A 22,313-nucleotide genomic window follows, 5' to 3' on the forward strand; every position below is an offset into this window, starting at 1 on the left:
AGAGAGAAAAGGCAGGGAAAGAGGAGCGAGAGAGAGAAAAGGCAGGCAAAGAGGAGAGAGAGAGAGAAAAGGCAGGGAAAGAGGAGAGAGAGAAAAGGCAGGGAGAGAGGAGAGAGAGAGAAAGGGCAGGGAAAGAGGAGAAAGAGAGAAAGGGCAGGGAAAGCGGAGAGAGAGAGAAAAGGCAGGGAAAGAGGAGAGAAAAGGCGGGGAAAGAGGAGAGAGAGAGAGAAAAGGCAGGGAAAGAGGAGAGAGAGAGAGAAAAGGCAGGGAAAGAGGAGAGAGAGAGAAAAGGCAGGGAGAGAGGAGAGAGAGAGAAAGGGCAGGGAAAGAGGAGAAAGAGAGAAAGGGCAGGGAAAGCGGAGAGAGAGAGAAAAGGCAGGGAAAGAGGAGAGAGAGCGAGAGAAGGCAGGGAAAGAGGAGAGAGAGAGAAAAGGCAGGGAAAGAGGAGAGAGAGAGAGAGAGAGAGAGAAAAGGCAGGGAAAGAGGAGAGAGAGAGAAAAGGCAGGGAAAGAGGAGAGAGAGAGAAAAGGCAGGGAAAGAGGAGAGAGAGAGAGAAAAGGCAGGGAAAGAGAAGAGAGAGAGAAAAGGGGAGGGAAAGAGGAGAGAGAGAGAAAGGGGAGGGAAAGAGAGGAGAGCATTAAAGAGTGAGAGAGAGCGAGAAAGAGAGCACTAAAGAAAGACAGTTGAGGACATCAGAAAGAGAGGGAGCAAAAGCGAGATAACAGCATTAAGAGAACAACAGAGAGAGAGCGACACAGAGAGGGAGAGTGACAGAGAGAGACAGAGAAACAGAGCGTAACACCTAGAGAGAGAGAGAACAGCAGCATTAAGAGAACAACAGAGAGAGAGTGACAGAGAGGGAGAGTGACAGAGAGAGACAGAGAAACAGAGCGTAACACCTAGAGAGAGAGAGAACAGCAGCATTAAGAGAACAACAGAGAGAGAGTGACAGAGAGGGAGAGTGACAGAGAGAGACAGAGAAACAGAGCGTAACACCTAGAGAGAGAGAACAGCAGCATTAAGAGAACAACAGAGAGAGAGAGAGACAGAGAGGGAGAGTGACTGTTCCGTCTCGCTCAGGCAGAAGCGCTTGCTGACTCCCCCTCCTCCCCACCTCGCGCTCCCTCCGGGGGCCTGTCATTGGTTTGCGTTGCTAGTGACTCGGCTGCCTGCCTGCTCACTACTCCTGCCTGTGTGTGACTCGGCTACTGTCTCTCTGCCTGCATGTTTCCCTGGCTGAGTAGCTGCCTGGCTGGCTGCCTGGTTCTCTGACTGTCTGCCTGTTTCCCTGGCTGAGTAGCTGCCTGGCTGGCTGCCTGGTTCTCTGACTGTCTGCCTGTTTCCCTGGCTGAGTAGCTGCCTGCCTGGTTCTCTGACTGTCTGCCTGTTTCCCTGGCTGCCTGGCTGGCTGCCTGGTTCTCTGACTGTCTGCCTGTTTCCCTGGCTGAGTAGCTGCCTGGCTGGCTGCCTGGTTCTCTGACTGTCTGCCTGTTTCCCTGGCTGGTACCTTTTCTGCTGCAGCACTCCGTCCAGGTCCTGCTGTTTGTCTCGTAGAAGCCTCTGGAGGTGCTGTATTTCTGTCTGGTAGGAGGCTGCCCTCCCTGCAAAGTCCTCCTCCTGCTCCACCAGCCTCTGGCCCAGAACCCCCAGGCTGCAGGCTGCCTGCTTCTTGTACACCTGGAGGGGGAGAAGAGGAGACAGTCAGACCACTGCCTGCTCCTGGAGAGAGAGAGAGAGAGAGAGGGAGAGAGAGGGAGAGAGAGGGAGAGAGAGAGAGAGGGAGAGAGAGAGGGAGAGAGGAGGAGAGAGACGCTTAGACGGCTGGAGGGGAGAGGAAGAGAGAGTCAGACCGCTGCCTGCTCCTGGAGGGCGAGAGAGAGAGGAGACGGTTAGACTGCCGGCTCCCTGTGAGAGAGAGGAGACCCTGTCTGGGGGATGGCTCCACCACAGAACGGACATTTAGCACCACCACTACTACCAGCACCTTGAGGAGCATAGGAGAACTAAGGCTATTAAGTACTCAGACACTGGACCACTGGAGTACCCAGATACTGGACCACTGAGACACTGGACCACTGGAGTACCCAGACACTGGACCACTGGAGTACCCAGATACTGGACCACTGAGACACTGGACCACTGGAGTACCCAGACACTGGACCACTGAGCCACTGGACCACTGTAGTACCCAGACATTGGACCACTGGAGTACTCAGACACTGGACCACTGGAGTACCCAGACACTGGACCACTGTAGTACTCAGACACTGGACCACTGTAGTACCCAGACACTGGACCACTGTAGTACCCAGACACTGGACCACTGGAGTACCCAGACACTGGACCACTGGAGTACTCAGACACTGGACCACTGGAGTACTCAGACACTGGACCACTGGACCACTGAGCCACTGGAGTACTCAGACACTGGACCACTGGAGTACTCAGACACTGGACCACTGTAGTACCCAGACACTGGACCACTGGAGTACCCAGACACTGGACCACTGGAGTACCCAGACACTGGACCACTGGGGTACCCAGACACTGGACCACTGTAGTACCCAGACACTGGACCACTGTAGTACCCAGACACTGGACCACTGGAGTACCCAGACACTGGACCACTGGAGTACTCAGACACTGGACCACTGGAGTACTCAGACACTGGACCACTGGACCACTGAGCCACTGGAGTACTCAGACACTGGACCACTGGAGTACTCAGACACTGGACCACTGTAGTACCCAGACACTGGACCACTGGAGTACCCAGACCCTGGACCACTGGAGTACCCAGACACTGGACCACTGGAGTACCCAGACACTGGACCACTGGAGTACCCAGACACTGGACCACTGGAGTACCCAGACACTGGACCAGTGTAGTACCCAGACACTGGACCACTGGAGTACCCAGACACTGGACCACTGTAGTACCCAGACACTGGACCACTGGAGTACCCAGACACTGGACCACTGGAGTACCCAGACACTGGACCTACTGCAGGGAAGGTAAGGATTTGGGGAAGGGAGAGAGAGGAGTACTTGTTTTAACTTCTAATGTGTGTGGTAGTGTGTTTGTCTCAGTATGTGTGTTAGTGTGTCTGTGTGTGAGAGCACTGTCCAGCAGCCCATCCAGGCATTCATAAACTTCATCCACTGTCCCCCAGCCCAGCCAGGCATTCATAAACTTCATCCACTGTCCCCCAGCCCAGCCAGGCATTTATAAACCTCATCCACTGTCCAGCAGCCCATCCAGGCATTCATAAACTTCATCCACTGTCCAGCAGCCCAGCCAGGCATTTATAAACCTCATCCACTGTCCAGCAGCCCATCCAGGCATTCATGAACTTAATCCACTGTCCAGCAGCCCAGCCAGGCATTTATAAACTTCATCCACTGTCCAGCAGCCCATCCAGGCATTCATGAACTTCATCCACTGTCCAGCAGCCCATCCAGGAATTCATTAACTTCATCCACTGTCCAGCAGCCCATCCAGGCATTTATAAACTTCATCCACTGTCCCCAGCCCAGCCAGGCATTTACAAACTTCATCCACTGTCCCACAGCCCAGCCAAGCATTTATAAACTTCATCCATTGTCCCCCAGCCCAGCCAGGAATTCATTAACTTCATCCACTGTCCCCCAACCCAGCCAGGCATTTACAAACTTCATCCACTGTCCCACAGCCCAGCCAAGCATTTATAAACTTCATCCATTGTCCCCCAGCCCAGCCAGGAATTCATTAACTTCATCCACTGTCCCACAGCCCAGCCAGGCATTCATTAACTTCATCCACTGTCCAGCAGCCCACCCCAGGCACAAATAAACTTTATCCACTGTCCCCCAGCCCAGCCAAGCATTTATAAACTTCATCCACTGTCCCCCAACCCAGCCAAGCATTTATAAACTTCATCCACTGTCCCCCAGACCAGCCAAGCATTTATAAACTTCATCCACTGTCCAGCAGCCCATCCAGGCATTCATAAACTTCATCCACTGTCCCACAGCCCACCCCAGGCACAAATAAACTTTATCCACTGTCCCCCAACCCAGCCAGGCATTTACAAACTTTATCCATTGTCCCCCAACCCAGCCAGGCATTTACAAACTTCATCCACTGTCCCACAGCCCAGCCAAGCATTTATAAACTTCATCCATTGTCCCCCAGCCCAGCCAGGAATTCATTAACTTCATCCACTGTCCCACAGCCCAGCCAGGCATTCATAAACTGTATCCACTGTCCAGCAGCCCACCCCAGGCACAAATAAACTTTATCCACTGTCCCCCAGCCCAGCCAAGCATTTATAAACTTCATCCACTGTCCCCCAGCCCAGCCAAGCATTTATAAACTTCATCCACTGTCCCCCAGCCAGGCATTTAAAAACTTCATCCACTGTCCCCCAGACAGGGCTGAGTAAAACAGGGCTGAGTAAAACAGGAATGAATAAAACAGGGCTGAGTAAAACAGGGCTGAGTAAAACAGGGCTGAGTAAAACAGGGCTGAGTAAAACAGGGCTGAGTAAATCAGGGCTGAGTGAGACAGGGCTGAGTGAGACAGGGCTGAGTGAGACAGGGCTGAGTGAGACAGGGCTGAGTAAAACAGGGCTGAGTGAGACAGGGCTGAGTGAGACAGGGCTGAGTGAGACAGGGCTGAGTAAAGCAGGGCTGAGTGAAACAGGGCTGAATAAAACAGGGCTGAGTAAAACAGGGCTGAGTAAAACAGGGCTGAGTAAAACAGGGCTGAGTGAGACAGGGCTGAGTGAGACAGGGCTGAGTGAGACAGGACTGAGTAAATCAGGGCTGAGTAAATCAGGGCTGAGTAAAACAGGGCTGAGTGAAACAGGGCTGAGTAAATCAGGGCTGAGTAAAACAGGGCTGAGTAAAACAGGGCTGAGTGAGACAGGGCTGAGTGAGACAGGGCTGAGTAAAGCAGGGCTGAGTGAAACAGGGCTGAATAAAACAGGGCTGAGTAAAACAGGGCTGAGTAAAACAGGGCTGAGTAAAACAGGGCTGAGTGAGACAGGACTGAGTAAATCAGGGCTGAGCGTCAGACAGCGTGGGAACAGCAGCAGTAGCAGCAGTGATGTGATCATGTGGTCTTAAAGAAAAACAGTCTGAAGTCAACAGTTTGCCTCAGGATATTAACAATCTAGCTCTACATACTGCAGTCTGGTAATGAACCAGCAACACAACACAGACCTGGTAATGAACCAGTAACACAGACCTGGTAATGAACCAGCAACACAACACAGACCTGGTAATGAACCAGTAGCACAGACCTGTTAATGAACCAGCAACACAACACAGACCTGGTAAGGAACCAGTAACACAACACAGACCTGGTAATGAACCAGTAACACAACACAGACCAGGTAATGAACCAGTAACACAACACAGACCTGGTAATGAACCAGCAACACAACACAGACCTGGTAATGAACCAGTAACACAACACAGACCTGGTAATGAACCAGTAACACAGACTGGTTAATGAACCAGCAACACAACACAGACCTGGTAAGGAACCAGTAACACAACACAGACCTGGTAATGAACCAGTAACACAACACAGACATGGTAATGAACCAGCAACACAGACCTGTTAAGGAACCAGTAACACAACACAGACCAGGTAATGAACCAGTAACACAACACAGACCAGGTAATGAACCAGCAACACAACACAGACCTGGTAAGGAACCAGTAACACAGACCTGTTAATGGACCAGCAACACAACACAGACCTGGTAAGGAACCAGTAACACAACACAGACCTGGTAATGAACCAGTAACACAACACAGACCAGGTAATGAACCAGCAACACAACACAGACCTGGTAATGAACCAGCAACACAACACAGACCTGGTAATGAACCAGTAACACAACACAGACCTGGTAATGAACCAGTAACACAGACTGGTTAATGAACCAGCAACACAACACAGACCTGGTAAGGAACCAGTAACACAACACAGACCTGGTAATGAACCAGTAACACAACACAGACCTGGTAATGAACCAGTAACACAACACAGACCTGGTAAAGAACCAGCAACACAGACCTGGTAATGAACCAGTAACACAACACAGACCTGGTAATGAACCAGTAACACAACACAGAGCTGGTAAAGAACCAGCAACACAGACCTGGTAATGAACCAGTAACACAACACAGACCTGGTAATGAACCAGTAACACAACACAGACCTGGTAATGAACCAGTAACACAACACAGACTTGGTAATGAACCAGTAACACAGACCTGTTACTGAACCAGCAACACAACACAGACCTGGTAATGAACCAGTAACACAACACAGACCTGGTAATGAACCAGTAACACAACACAGACCTGGTAAGGAACCAGTAACACAACACAGACCTGGTAATGAACCAGCAACACAACACAGACCTGGTAATGAACCAGCAACACAACACAGACCTGGTAATGAACCAGCAACACAACACAGATCTGGTAATGAACCAGCAACACAACACATACCTGGTAATGCACCAGCAACACAACACAGACCAGGTAATGAACCAGCAACACAACACAGACCTGGTAATGAACCAGCAACACATACCTGTTAATGAACCAGCAACACAGACCTGTTAATGAACCAGCAACACAGACCTGGCAATGAACCAGCAACACAGACCTGGTAATGAACCAGCAACACAACACAGTCCTGGTAATGAACCAGCAACACAGACCTGTTAATGAACCAGCAACACAACACAGACCTGTTAATGAACCAGCAACACAACACAGACCTGGTAATGAACCAGCAACACAGACCTGTTAATGAACCAGCAACACAACACAGACCTGGTAATGAACCAGCAACACAACACAGACCTGTTAATGAACCAGCAACACAACACAGACCTGTTAATGAACCAGCAAAACAACACAGACCTGTTAATGAACCAGCAACACAACACAGACCTGGTAATGAACCAGCAACACAGACCTGTTAATGAACCAGCAACACAACACAGACCTGGTAATGAACCAGCAACACAACACAGACCTGTTAATGAACCAGCAACACAACACAGACCTGTTAATGAACCAGCAAAACAACACAGACCTGGTAATGAACCAGCAACACAGACCTGTTAATGAACCAGCAACACAACACAGACCTGGTAATGAACCAGCAACACATAATACACACCAAAAAAGTACTATAGTCTACCTACACCAAAACAATAAATCCATGTAATATAGCCTACACCTTCACAATAAATCCATGTAATATAGTCTACACCATCACAATAAATCCATGTAATATAGTCTACACCATCACAATAAATCCATGTAATATAGTCTACACCATCACAATAAATCCATGTAATATAGTCTACACCATCACAATAAATCCATGTAATATAATCTACACCATCACAATAAAGCCATGTAATATAGTCTACCTACACCATCACAATAAATCCATGTAATATAATCTACACCATCACAATAAAGCCATGTAATATAGTCTACACCATCACAATAAAGCCATGTAATATAGTCTACCTACACCATCACAATAAATCCATGTAATATAATCTACACCATCACAATAAAGCCATGTAATATAGTCTACACCATCACAATAAAGCCATGTAATATAGTCTACCTACACCATCACAATAAATCCATGTAATATAATCTACACCATCACAATAAATCCATGTAATATAATCTACACCATCACAATAAAGCCATGTAATATAGTCTACCTACACCATCACAATAAATCCATGTAATATAATCTACACCATCACAATAAAGCCATGTAATATAGTCTACACCATCACAATAAAGCCATGTAATATAGTCTACCTACACCATCACAATAAATCCATGTAATATAGCCTACACCATCACAATAAATCCATGTAATATAGTCTACACCATCACAATAAATCCATCTAATATAGTCTACCTACACCTTCACAATAAATCCATGTAATATAGTCTACACCATCACAATAAATCCATGTAATATAGTCTACACCATCACAATAAATCCATGTAATATAGCCTACACCATCACAATAAATCCATGTAATATATTCTACACCATCACAATTAATCCATGTAATATAGTCTACCTACACCAAAACAATAAATACATGTAATATAGTCTACTTACACCTTCACAATAAATCCATGTAATATAGTCTACACCATCACAATAAATCCATGTAATATAGTCTACACCATCACAATAAATCCATGTAATATAGTCTACACCATCACAATAAATCCATGTAATATAGCCTACACCATCACAATAAATCCATGTAATATAGTCTACCTACACCATCACAATAAATCCATGTAATATAGCCTACACCATCACAATAAATCCATGTAATATAGTCTACCTACACCATCACAATAAATCCATGTAATATAGTCTACACCATCACAATAAATCCATGTAATATAGTCTACCTACACCATCACAATAAATCCATGTAATATAGCCTACACCTGTGCTTCACGGTTGGGATGGTGTTCTTCGGCTTGCAAGCCTCCCCTTATTCCTCCAAACATAACGATGGTCATTATGGCCAAACAGTTCTATTTTTGTTTCATCAGACCGGAGGACATTTCTCCAAAAAGTACGATCTTTCTCCTCATGTGCAGTTACAAACCGTAGTCTGGCTTTTTTATGGCAGTTTTGGAGCAGTGGCTTCTTCCTTGATGAGCGGCCTTTCAGGTTATGTCGATATAGGACTTGTTTTACTGTGGATATAGATACTTTTGTACCGGTTTCCTCCAGCATCTTCACAAGGTCCTTTGCTGTTGTTCTGGGATTGATTTGCACTTTTCGCACCAAAGTACGTTCATCTCTAGGAGACAGAACGCGTCTCCTTCCTGAGCGGTATGACGGCTGCGTGGTCCCATGGTGTTTATACTTGCGTACTATTGTCTGTACAGATGAACGTGGTACCTTCAGGTGTTTGGAAAGGTAGTCTTATTGAGCCTGAAACTATGAGTTTATATCAGATCCCCTCTCTACAACACAGCAGAACTATGTGTCTATATTAGATCCTCTCTACAACACAGCAGAACTAGGAGTCTATATTAGATCCCCTCTCTACAACACAGCAGAACTATGTGTCTATATCAGATCCCCTCTCTACAACACAGCAGAACTAGGAGTCTATATTAGATCCCCTCTCTACAACACAGCAGAACTATGAGTCTATATTAGATCCCCTCTCTACAACACAGCAGAACTATGAGTCTATATTAGATCCTCTCTACAACACAGCAGAACTATGAGTCTATATTAGATCCTCTCTACAACACAGCAGAACTAGGAGTCTATGTTAGATCCTCTCTACAACACAGCAGAACTAGGAGTCTATGTTAGATCCTCTCTACAACACAGCAGAACTCTGAGTCTATATTAGATCCCCTCTCTACAACACAGCAGAACTAGGAGTCTATATTAGATCCTCTCTCTACAACACAGCAGAACTATGAGTCTATATTAGATCCCCTCTCTACAACACAGCAGAACTATGAGTCTATATTAGATCCTCTCTACAACACAGCAGAACTATGAGTCTATATTAGATCCTCTCTACAACACAGCAGAACTATGAGTCTATATTAGATCCCCTCTCTACAACACAGCAGAACTCTGAGTCTATATTAGATCCCCTCTCTACAACACAGCAGAACTCTGAGTCTATATCAGATCCATTCTCCTCGTGGTCGGAGGAAAGGTTTCAGGTTTTTAGGTATACAGTATTTTCAACCTAACATCTGTTAAGCCTGAGAAATGGATGTGGGGACAACTCTCGGACCTCTTTTAATGTCTGCTACACTAGGTTGTATGTTGCGTTGATGTGGCTCTAGGGTGTTGTGTTATCGAGGTGGTTACGAGTGATGGGAGCTCGATGACTTTATGAATTCCTTCAACAGTATTTCCCAAAGCAGGGGGTGTGAATATCAAACCGTGCCGTGTTTCCTGGGGGTGTTACTTCAAAGTAATATGGGTGTAGGGTTGCAAAATACTGCGTTTTTTTAACAGAAATCCCGGTTGGAAGATTCCCGGAATTAGAACGGAATAAGCAGGAAACAAGGAATGTTCCCACCAGCATTTAGGGAAAACATGGACATGTTGGGGTAAGTTGCATGTTGGCAAAACCTATTGGTGTGTTTCTATGGTTACTTGACTACATAGCCAGGGAAATGTCTGAACAGTAAACCACGCACAGGGTGTTTCCTCTACTGCTACTTAGGGGGATTGAAAGCAAAGGTTTCTCTCCATCTCTCTCCCTCCTTCTCTCTCTCTCTCTCCAAGTGACAACAGCTCATTAGCACAGAGAGACAGCACCGCTTCCTCTCTCTAGGGTGTCAGTCGGTCCTCTTCCTCTCTCTAGGGTGTCAGTCGGTCCTCTTCCTCCCTCTAGGGTGTCAGTCGGTCCTCAGAGAGACAGCCACCTCTAGGGAGTCAGTCGGTCCTCTTCCTCAGAGAGACAGCCACCTCTAGGGTGTCAGTCGGTCCTCTTCCTCAGAGAGACAGCCACCTCTAGGGTGTCAGTCGGTCCTCAGAGAGACAGCCACCTCTAGGGAGTCAGTCGGTCCTCAGAGAGACAGCCACCTCTAGGGTGTCAGTCGGTCCTCTTCCTCCTTCTAGGGTGTCAGTCGGTCCTCTTCCTCTCTCTAGGGTGTCAGTCGGTCCTCTTCCTCAGAGAGACAGCCACCTCTAGGGAGTCAGTCGGTCCTCAGAGAGACAGCCACCTCTAGGGTGTCAGTCGGTCCTCTTCCACAGAGAGACAGCCACCTCTAGGGTGTCAGTCGGTCCTCAGAGAGACAGCCACCTCTAGGGTGTCAGTCGGTCCTCAGAGAGACAGCCACCTCTAGGGAGTCAGTCGGTCCTCTTCCACAGAGAGACAGCCACCTCTAGGGTGTCAGTCGGTCCTCAGAGAGACAGCCACCTCTAGGGAGTCAGTCGGTCCTCTTCCTCAGAGAGACAGCCACCTCTAGGGTGTCAGTCGGTCCTCTTCCTCCCTCTAGGGTGTCAGTCGGTCCTCTTCCTCCCTCTAGGGTGTCAGTCGGTCCTCAGAGAGACAGCCACCTCTAGGGAGTCAGTCGGTCCTCTTCCTCAGAGAGACAGCCACCTCTAGGGAGTCAGTCGGTCCTCTTCCTCAGAGAGACAGCCACCTCTAGGGTGTCAGTCGGTCCTCTTCCTCAGAGAGACAGCCACCTCTAGGGTGTCAGTCGGTCCTCTTCCTCAGAGAGACAGCCACCTCTAGGGAGTCAGTCGGTCCTCTTCCTCAGAGAGACAGCCACCTCTAGGGAGTCAGTCGGTCCTCAGAGAGACAGCCACCTCTAGGGAGTCAGTCGGTCCTCTTCCTCAGAGAGACAGCCACCTCTAGGGTGTCAGTCGGTCCTCTTCCTCAGAGAGACAGCCACCTCTAGGGAGTCAGTCGGTCCTCAGAGAGACAGCCACCTCTAGGGAGTCAGTCGGTCCTCTTCCTCTCTCTAGTGTGTCAGTCGGTCCTCTTCCACAGAGAGACAGCCACCTCTACGGAGTCAGTCGGTCCTCAGAGAGACAGCTGAGGAGAGAGCAGAGCTGCTGCTGTGCAAATCAACAATGAACCTTTCAGCCAGGAAGCAGAGGGGTGGGGCAGTAAAAAGACCCGGTCTATTAAAACACATTGGAGGCCCCTCACCCTTCGATGTTGTCTAAATGTACTGCTCATGTGATAAAATAGGTCCTAGCAGACATTATTCTTTACGATCAGACCGGATTCTTTTTTCAACTCCTATAAATAATCTTCAATAATAACAGTATTACCGCCACAGTTCTACTGCCTGGTATGCGCTCTCTCTCTCTCTCTCTCTTCCTCACACACAATCTCTCTCCATCTCTCTCATCCCTTCTCCCCCCTTCATCTCTCTCGCTCTAACCCCCCTTCTCTCTCCCCATCCAACCCCCCATCTCTCTCCCTCTAACCCCCCATCTGTCTTCCCATCTAACCCCCCTTCTCTCCCCATTAAACCCCCCTTCTCTCCCCATCTCTCTCCCTCTAACCCCCCTTCTCTCCCCATTAAACCCCCCTTCTCTCCCCATTAAACCCCCCTTCTCTCCTATTAAACCCCCCTTCTCTCCCCATCTCTCTCCCTCTAATCCCCCTTCTCTCTAACTCCCCATCAAACCCCCCTTCTCTCTCCATCTTTCTCCATCTAACCCCCATCTTTCTCCATCTAACCCCCATCTTTCTCCATCTAACCCCCATCTTTCTCTCCATCTAACCCCCATCTCTCTCCCCCATCTCTCTCTCTCCTTTTACCCCCCATCTCTCTCTCCATCTAACCCCCATCTCTCTCCCCCCATCTCTCTCTCTCCCTCTAACCCCCATCTCTCTCTCCATCTAAGCCCCATCTCTCTCCCCCCATCTCTCAGTCCATCTAAGCCCCATCTCTCTCTCCCCCCATCTCTCTCTCCCCCATCTCTCTCTCCATCTAAGCCCCATCTCTCCCCCCATCTCTCTCTCTCCATCCTCTGAATATATCATGGTGTGTATAGAACCATCTCTCTCTCCATCCTCTGAATCTATCATGGTGTGTATAGAACCATCTCTCTCTCTCCATCCTCTGAATATATCATGGTGTGTATAGAACCATCTCTCTCTCCATCCTCTGAATCTATCATGGTGTGTATAGAACCATCTCTCTCTCTCCATCCTCTGAATATATAATGGTGTGTATAGAACCATCTCTCTCTCTCCATCCTCTGAATATATCATGGTGTGTATAGAACCATCTCTCTCTCTCCATCCTCTGAATATATCATGGTGTGTATAGAACCATCTCTCTCTCTGCATCCTCTGAATATATCATGGTGTGTATAGAACCATCTCTCTCTCCATCCTCTGAATATATCATGGTGTGTATAGAACCATCTCTCTCTCTCCATCCTCTGAATATATCATGGTGTGTATAGAACCATCTCTCTCTCCATCCTCTGAATATATCATGGTGTGTATAGAACCATCTCTCTCTCTCCATCCTCTGAATATATCATGGTGTGTATAGAACCATCTCTCTCTCTGCATCCTCTGAATATATCATGGTGTGTATAGAACCATCTCTCTCTCCCCCATCTCTCTCTCTCCATCCTCTGAATATATCATGGTGTGTATAGAACCATCTCTCTCTCCATCCTCTGAATATATCATGGTGTGTATAGAACCATCTCTCTCTCTCCCATCTCTCTCTCTCCATCCTCTGAATATATCATGGTGTGTATAGAACCATCTCTCTCCATCCTCTGAATATATCATGGTGTGTATAGAACCATCTCTCTCTCTCCATCCTCTGAATATATCATGGTGTGTATAGAACCATCTCTCTCTATCCTCTGAATATATCATGGTGTGTATAGAACCATCTCTCTCTATCCTCTGAATATATCATGGTGTGTATAGAACCATCTCTCTCTCTCCATCCTCTGAATATATCATGGTGTGTATAGAACCATCTCTCTCTCCATCCTCTGAATATATCATGGTGTGTATAGAACCATCTCTCTCTCTCTATCCTCTGAATATATCATGGTGTGTATAGAACCATCTCTCTCTATCCTCTGAATATATCATGGTGTGTATAGAACCATCTCTCTCTCCATCCTCTGAATATATCATGGTGTGTATAGAACCATCTCTCTCTCTATCCTCTGAATATATCATGGTGTGTATAGAACCATCTCTCTCTATCCTCTGAATATATCATGGTGTGTATAGAACCATCTCTCTCTATCCTCTGAATATATCATGGTGTGTATAGAACCATCTCTCTCTCTCCATCCTCTGAATATATCATGGTGTGTATAGAACCATCTCTCTCTATCCTCTGAATATATCATGGTGTGTATAGAACCATCTCTCTCTATCCTCTGAATATATCATGGTGTGTATAGAACCATCTCTCTCTCTCCATCCTCTGAATATATCATGGTGTGTATAGAACCATCTCTCTCCATCCTCTGAATATATCATGGTGTGTATAGAACCATCTCTCTCTATCCTCTGAATATATAATGGTGTGTATAGAACCATCTCTCTCTATCCTCTGAATATATAATGGTGTGTATAGAACCATCTCTCTATCCTCTGAATATATAATGGTGTGTATAGAACCATCTCTCTCTCTCCATCCTCTGAATATATCATGGTGTGTATAGAACCATCTCTCTCTATCCTCTGAATATATCATGGTGTGTATAGAACCATCTCTCTCTCTCCATCCTCTGAATATATCATGTTGTGTATAGAACCATCTCTCTCTCTCCATCCTCTGAATATATCATGTTGTGTATAGAACCATCTCTCTCTCTCCATCCTCTGAATATATCATGGTGTGTATAGAACCATCTCTCTCTCTCCATCCTCTGAATATATCATGGTGTGTATAGAACCATCTCTCTCTCTCCATCCTCTGAATATATCATGGTGTGTATAGAACCATCTCTCTCTCTCCATCCTCTGAATATATCATGGTGTGTATAGAACCATCTCTCTCTCTCTATCCTCTGAATATATCATGGTGTGTATAGAACCATCTCTCTCTCTCTATCCTCTGAATATATCATGGTGTGTATAGAACCATCTCTCTCTATCCTCTGAATATATCATGGTGTGTATAGAACCATCTCTCTTTATCCTCTGAATATATCATGGTGTGTATAGAACCATCTCTCTCTATCCTCTGAATATATCATGGTGTGTATAGAACCATCTCTCTCTCTCTATCCTCTGAATATATCATGGTGTGTATAGAACCATCTCTCTCCATCCTCTGAATATATCATGGTGTGTATAGAACCATCTCTCTCTCTCTATCCTCTGAATATATCATGTTGTGTATAAAACTCACGGTTGGATTTGACTGGATTTAATAATGCACAGACTAGTCCAAAAATAAACTCACAACAGAAATAGCAATCGACCCATAAATAAAACACCTGTCCAAGGATACAGTCCACTCTCCACCAATGGGCTTCACCATAGGGTAACCAGTCTCTGAGCAGTCAGCCACACTGAACAGTCAGCCACACTGAGCAGTCAGCCACACTGAGCAGTCAGCCACACTGAGCAGTCAGCCACACTGAGCAGTCAGCCACACTGAACAGTCAGCCACACTGAGCAGTCAGACACACTGAGCAGTCAGCCACACTGAGCAGTCAGCCACACTGAGCAGTCAGCAAGGCTAACCCTTCTCTGAGCAGTCAGCCACACTGAGCAGTCAGACACACTGAGCAGTCAGCCACACTGAGCAGTCAGCCACACTGAGCAGTCAGCCACACTGAGCAGTCAGCCACACTGAACAGTCAGCCACACTGAGCAGTCAGACACACTGAGCAGTCAGCCACACTGAGCAGTCAGCCACACTGAGCAGTCAGCCACACTGAGCAGTCAGCCAGGCTAACCCGTCTCTGAGCAGTCAGCCACACTGAGCAGTCAGACACACTGAGCAGTCAGACACACTGAGCAGTCAGCCACACTGAGCAGTCAGCCAGGCTAACCCGTCTCTGAGCAGTCAGCCATGCTAACCAGTCTCTGAGCAGTCAGCCACACTGAGCAGTCAGCCACACTGAGCAGTCAGACACACTGAGCAGTCAGACACACTGAGCAGTCAGACACACTGAGCAGTCAGACACACTGAGCAGTCAGCCAGGCTAACCCGTCTCTGAGCAGTCAGCCAGGCTAACCCGTCTCTGAGGAGTCAGCCAGGCTAACCCGTCTCTGAGGAGTCGGCCAGACAAGAAGAGGCCCTTCTCAGAGGAGGAGAGAAGAATGGGCCAGACATGAAGAGGCCCTTCTCAGAGGAGGAGAGAAGAATGGGCCAGACATGAAGAGGCCCTTCTCAGAAGAGGAGGAGAGGAGAATGGGCCAGAAGAGGAGAGGAGAACGGGCCAGACAAGAAGAGGCCCTCAGAAGAGGAGGAGAGAATGGGCCAGCCATGAAGAGGCCCTTCTCAGAAGAGGAGGAGAGGAGAACAGGCCAGACATGAAGAGGCCCTTCTCAGAGGAGGAGAAGAGAATGGGCCAGACAAGAAGAGGCCCTTCTCAGAGGAGGAGAGAAGAATGGGCCAGACAAGAAGAGGCCCTTCTCAGAGGAGGAGAAGAGAATGGGCCAGACATGAAGAGGCCCTTCTCAGAGGAGGAGAGAAGAATGGGCCAGACATGAAGAGGCCCTTCTCAGAAGAGGAGGAGAGAACGGGCCAGACATGAAGAGGCCCTTCTCAGAAGAGGAGGAGAGGAGAATGGGCCAGAAGAGGAGAGGAGAACGGGCCAGACAGGAAGAGGCCCTTCTCAGAAGAGGAGGAGAGGAGAACAGGCCAGACAGGAAGAGGCCCTTCTCAGAAGAGGAGAGAAGAATGGGCCAGACATGAAGAGGCCCTTCTCAGAAGAGGAGGAGAGGAGAATGGGCCAGAAGAGGAGAGGAGAACGGGCCAGACAGGAAGAGGCCCTTCTCAGAAGAGGAGGAGAGGAGAACAGGCCAGACAGGAAGAGGCCCTTCTCAGAAGAGGAGAGAAGAATGGGCCAGACATGAAGAGGCCCTTCTCAGAAGAGGAGGAGAGGAGAACAGGCCAGACAGGAAGAGGCCCTTCTCAGAAGAGGAGGAGAGGAGAACATGCCAGACAAGAAGAGGCCCTTCTCAGAAGAGGAGAGGAGAATGGGCCAGACATGAAGAGGCCCTTCTCAGAAGAGGAGAGAAGAATGGGCGAGACATGAAGAGGCCCTTCTCAGAAGAGGAGAGGAAAATGGGCCAGACATGAAGAGGCCCTTCTCAGAAGAGGAGGAGAGGAGAATGGGCCAGACATGAAGAGGCCCTTCTCAGAGGAGGAGAGAAGAATGGGCCAGACACGAAGAGGCCCTTCTCAGAAGAGGAGAAGAGAACGGCCAGACACGAAGAGGCCCTTCTCAGAAGAGGAGGAGAGAACGGGCCAGCCATGAAGAGGCCCTTCTCAGAAGAGGAGGAGAGAACGGGCCAGCCATGAAGAGGCCCTTCTCAGAAGAGGAGGAGAGGAGAATGGGCCAGAAGAGGAGAGGAGAACGGGCCAGACAAGAAGAGGCCCTCAGAAGAGGAGGAGAGAATGGGCCAGCCATGAAGAGGCCCTTCTCAGAAGAGGAGGAGAGGAGAACAGGCCAGACAGGAAGAGGCCCTTCTCAGAAGAGGAGAGAAGAATGGGCCAGCCATGAAGAGGCCCTTCTCAGAAGAGGAGGAGAGGAGAACATGCCAGACAAGAAGAGGCCCTTCTCAGAAGAGGAGAGGAGAATGGGCCAGACATGAAGAGGCCCATCTCAGAGGAGGAGAGAAGAATGGGCGAGACATGAAGAGGCCCTTCTCAGAAGAGGAGAGGAGAATAGGCCAGACATGAAGAGGCCCTTCTCAGAGGAGGAGAGAAGAATGGGCCAGACATGAAGAGGCCCTTCTCAGAGGAGGAGAGAAGAATGGGCCAGACATGAAGAGGCCCTTCTCAGAGGAGGAGAGGAGAATGGGCCATACAAGAAGAGGCCCTTCTCAGAAGAGGAGGAGAGGAGAACAGGCCAGACAAGAAGAGGCCCTTCTCAGAGGAGGAGGAGAGGAGAACAGGCCAGACAGGAAGAGGCCCTTCTCAGAGGAGGAGAGAAGAATGGGCCAGACATGAAGAGGCCCTTCTCAGAAGAGGAGAGGAGAATGGGCCAGAAGAGGAGAGGAGAACGGGACAGACAAGAAGAGGCCCTTCTCAGAAGAGGAGAGGAGAATGGGCCAGCCATGAAGAGGCCCTTCTCAGAGGAGGAGAGGAGAATGGGCCAGAGAAGAAAAGGCCCTTCTCAGAAGAGGAGGATAAATCCTACCTTGGCAGGAAAAAGATGATTGAGTTGACTATGGCAATTGATATCTACACTGTTTGATAATTTATTATTACCTGACTCGCTACCTTGATGTTTTATTCCAAGCTGAAATGTGTCTGATTTGCATACTAGTAACACGATTGATAGTGACATTTTGATATCGATTGTTGACTGCTGTAATACCTGATTCTCCTTCCTCTCTGAGTAAAAGAAAAAATGAAACATCCCACTTGGTGTAAATCTTTTGGTCCGCATTCACCATCACATGTACTTGACATGATATTGAGAAACTCATTTTCATGAATGTTTTTGAAATTGTGAAAATATTCTAAATGTCTCGAGTACCTTTGACCTTTTTAATGAAATTGAAAAATGTACCATAAGGTGTAAAGAAATTACCTAACTTCTGTCTCTCTCATCTATCCATCTCCCTCCCTCCCTCTCCATCCCTCTCTCCATCTCCCTCCCTCCATCTCTCCCTCTCTCTCCCCATCTCTCTCCCTCCCTCCATCGCTCTCTCCCTCTCTTCCTCAGAGCATGCGTCCATGATGAGTGTTCCACAGCCTGACCCGGATGAGATGCCCCCCTCCACCGTCACCCCTGTCACCACCCCCACCCTGAGCCCGACCCCACCAATCACAGACGAGCTGGAGTGTAAGATCTGTTACCAGCGTTACAATGTTCACAACCGCAGGCCCAAGATCCTGGACTGCCTCCACCGGGTGTGTGCCCGCTGCCTCAACAAGATCCTGGACGCGGGGGACGTCTTGGGCTGCATTTCCTGCCCCTTCTGCCGACACGAAACAGAGGTCAGCGAATACGAGGTGTCGGGCCTCCCCGACGACTCCAACGTCATATCCTGCCTGGCTGTCAGGGATAAGTCCTGGAGCTCCGACCAAGAGGTGACCCTCACCCCCGAGAGCCTGTCCTCCACCTCGCACCACTCCTCCAACTGCCTGGTGATCACTATCATGGAGGTTCAGAGGGACACGGGGCCCGGGGGCCTGGGCAGCTCAGACCACTACACAGAGCACAGTCTGGACTCTAACTCTGTGGGCTCCAACGGGCAGGAGGTTCAGGAAGCCCTGTCCAAGATGTGTTCGCACGTCCCCCGGATCCTGGTGTGGCTCCTGGGGCTGTTCTACTTCGGGTCCCTGCCCCTGGGCATCTACCTGCTGGTGATCCAGAGGGTGACGCTGGGCATAGTCTGTGTGAGCCTGGTACCGTCCAGTCTGACTGTGTGTCTGGTCTATGGGTTCTGCCAGTGTCTCTGCCAGGGCATGTGTGACTGCTCGTCTAGGGGCTGACTGACTGACTCAACAGGGTACTGACTGATGCTGGGGTTGGAGGGAGGGATACTGGGCTGTTGGAGTCAACATGGTGTCCTTTACTGCCCCAATCTAACGACCAGCCGGGTTGGAGGGAGGGATACTGGACTGTTGGAGTCAACATGGTGTCCTTTACTGCCCCAATCTAACGACCAGCCGGGTTGGAGGGAGGGATACTGGACTGTTGGAGTCAACATGGTGTCCTTTACTGCCCCAATCTAACGACCAGCCGGGTTGGAGGGAGGGATACTGGACTGTTGGAGTCAACATGGTGTCCTTTACTGCCCCAATCTAACGACCAGCCGGGTTGGAGGGAGGGATACTGGACTGTTGGAGTCAACATGGTGTCCTTTACTGCCCCAATCTAACGACCAGCCGGGTTGGAGGGAGGGATACTGGACTGTTGGAGTCAACATGGCGTCCTTTACTGCCCCAATCTAATGACCAGCCGGGTTGGAGGGAGGGATACTGGACTGTTGGAGTCAACATGGTGTCCTTTACTGCCCCAATCTAACGACCAGCCGGGTTGGAGGGAGGGATACTGGACTGTTGGAGTCAACATGGTGTCCTTTACTGCCCCAATCTAACGACCAGCCGGGTTGGAGGGAGGGATACTGGACTGTTGGAGTCAACATGGTGTCCTTTACTGCCCCAATCTAACGACCAACCGGGTTGGAGGGAGGGATACTGGACTGTTGGAGTCAACATGGTGTCCCAATCAGAACAAGGGGATTGACAATCTCTGTATTGAAAGCTGTTTGCTGAACTCTCCATACAGTCTGTGGATTGAGAACTGGGGCCAACGGGCCTTCCAGCCCTGTGTGAGAGACTGGAGACAAATGGAGGGCTGGGTAACACTGGATTGTCGTTGTCAAATTATAAAGCAGGTTTGGCAAACTCCTCAATATGTCCCAGAACCTTCCAGTTCTATAGGTTAGTTTTATTTCCATGTGCAACAACGGGGCCCTTTGGCAGTTAACAGTAAAGACAAGGGAGTTGCAGTTTGGAATAGATCAGATAATAAGAGCATTACCATTTAGCCCATCTAGTCCAGAGAGCCTGGAGACAAACAGGACCATATAGATGTCTCTCTGTCTCCATGTTCTCAACTGGGCCTCATTACCATTTAGCCCATCTAGTCCAGAGAGCCTGGAGACAAACAGGACCATAAAGATGTCTCTCTGTCTCCATGGTCCCTCAACTGGGCCTCATTACCATTTAGCCCATCTAGTCCAGAGAGTCTGGAGACAAACAGGACCATAAAGATGTCTCTCTGTCTCCATGTTCTCAACTGGGCCTCAGAACCAGCTGGCTGAGTTCTGTCCTGAGGCTCTATGGAGTTGGTTTGGGTTGGTGAACTGAGCCTCAGAACCAGCTGGCTGAGTTCTGTCCTGAGGCTCTATGGGGTTGGTTTGGGTTAGTGAACTGGGCCTCAGAACCAGCTGGCTGACTGCTGTCCTGAGGCTCTATGGGGTTGGTTTGGGTTAGTGAACTGAGCCTCAGAACCAGCTGGCTGTCCTGAGGCTCTATGACGTTGGTTTGGGTTAGTGAACTGAGCCTCAGAACCAGCTGGCTGAGTGCTGTCCTGAGTCTCTATGGGGTTGGTTTGGGTTAGTGAACTGAGCCTCAGAACCAGCTGGCTGTCCTGAGTCTCTATGGGGTTGGTTTGGGTTGGTGAACTGAGCCTCAGAACCAGCTGGTTGACTGCTGTCCTGAGGCTCTATGGGGCTGGTTTGGGTTAGTGAACTGAGCCTCAGAACCAGCTGGCTGAGGGCTGTCCTGAGGCTCTATGGGGCTGGTTTGGGTTAGTGAACTGAGCCTCAGAACCAGCTGGCTGAGGGCTGTCCTGAGGCTCTATGGGGTTGGTTTGGGTTAGTGAGCTGAGCCTCAGAACCAGCTGGCTGAGTGCTGTCCTGAGGCTCTATGGGGTTGGTTTGGGTTGGTGAACTGAGCCTCAGAACCAGCTGGCTGAGTGCTGTCCTGAGGCTCTATGGGGTTGGTTTGGGTTAGTGAACTGAGCCTCAGAACCAGCTGGCTGAGTGCTGTCCTGAGGCTCTATGGGGTTGGTTTGGGTTGGTGAACTGAGCCTCAGAACCAGCTGGCTGAGTGCTGTCCTGAGGCTCTATGGGGTTGGTTTGGGTTAGTGAACTGAGCCTCAGAACCAGCTGGCTGAGTGCTGTCCTGAGGCTCTATGGGGTTGGTTTGGGTTAGTGAACTGAGCCTCAGAACCAGCTGGCTGACTGCTGTCCTGAGGCTCTATGGGGTTGGTTTGGGTTAGTGAACTGAGCCTCAGAACCAGCTGGCTGAGGGGACTCTTGTTTCATCTGAGTTATTCTGTCTCTCTGATATAACACACCATGAGGATCCCAGCTCTAGAGGTTCATCTTGCCAGTACATAACTGACTGTGAAAAGGACAACTACTTCACACAGGAGATACGATACATCATTGAAATAAACTGAAAATAATGATTAAATAATGACTTGTTGCCTCTTTCTTTCTTCAAAACAACACATTTAGCTGATCAATGATTGGAGTTATTTCCCCCCAGATTAAACCAATCAAATGCATCCTACTTCCATCAACAGATTAAAGTCATCAGGAATAACATCAACTAGACTATAATGAGGGGACAGAGTAGAGGCCGGCATCCTGCTACAGCCAGAGTAGAGGCCGGCCAGCCTCCTGCTAGAGCCAGAGTACAGCCACACTACTTCTGACCAGAGCCTTATGCGTCCTGGTAGTGCACTACATTGGGAATAAGGTGCCATCTTGAAACGTAACCTGACTGACCAGAGCCTTATGGGTCCTGGTAGTGCACTACATAGGGAATAAGGTGGATCAGTCTGGCACACTGTCTTCCTGTATATGAACAGCAGGACAGGATCAGTCTGGCACACTGTCTTCCTGTATATGAACAGCAGGACAGGATCAGTCTGGCACACTGTCTTCCTGTATATGAACAGCAGGACAGGATCAGTCTGGCACACTGTCTTCCTGTATATGAACAGCAGGACATGATCAGTCTGGCACACTGTCTTCCTGTATATGAACAGCAGGACAGGATCAGTCTGGCACACTGTCTTCCTGTATATG

At 48.9% G+C, this 22,313-nt stretch overlaps 2 protein-coding genes across 2 annotated transcripts in view; one reads left to right on the top strand and one right to left on the bottom strand.

Annotated features, from left to right (window-relative positions):
* The window catches only part of LOC135552370 (centrosomal protein of 89 kDa-like), a 205,842-nt gene that overhangs the window by 12,737 nt on the left and 170,792 nt on the right, over positions 1–22,313 (bottom strand). The window contains exon 21 of the mRNA XM_064983947.1: positions 1,508–1,677. Coding sequence (XP_064840019.1) covers positions 1,508–1,677 — 170 coding nt within the window. The remainder of the gene's footprint in view (positions 1–1,507; positions 1,678–22,313) is intronic.
* LOC135551991 (E3 ubiquitin-protein ligase RNF182-like) lies at positions 18,436–19,197 on the top strand. The gene has a single exon (XM_064983325.1). The coding sequence runs from the start codon at positions 18,436–18,438 to the stop codon at positions 19,195–19,197; it is 762 nt and encodes a 253-aa protein (XP_064839397.1).

The sequence above is a fragment of the Oncorhynchus masou genome, chromosome 2 (genome assembly GCF_036934945.1).
Source record: "Oncorhynchus masou masou isolate Uvic2021 chromosome 2, UVic_Omas_1.1, whole genome shotgun sequence".
NCBI lineage: Eukaryota > Metazoa > Chordata > Actinopteri > Salmoniformes > Salmonidae > Oncorhynchus > Oncorhynchus masou.

Bases quoted from the DNA above. Each gene is read 5' to 3' on its own strand.
- LOC135551991 (XM_064983325.1), top strand. From the start codon at position 18,436: ATGATGAGTGTTCCACAGCCTGACCCGGATGAGATGCCCCCCTCCACC.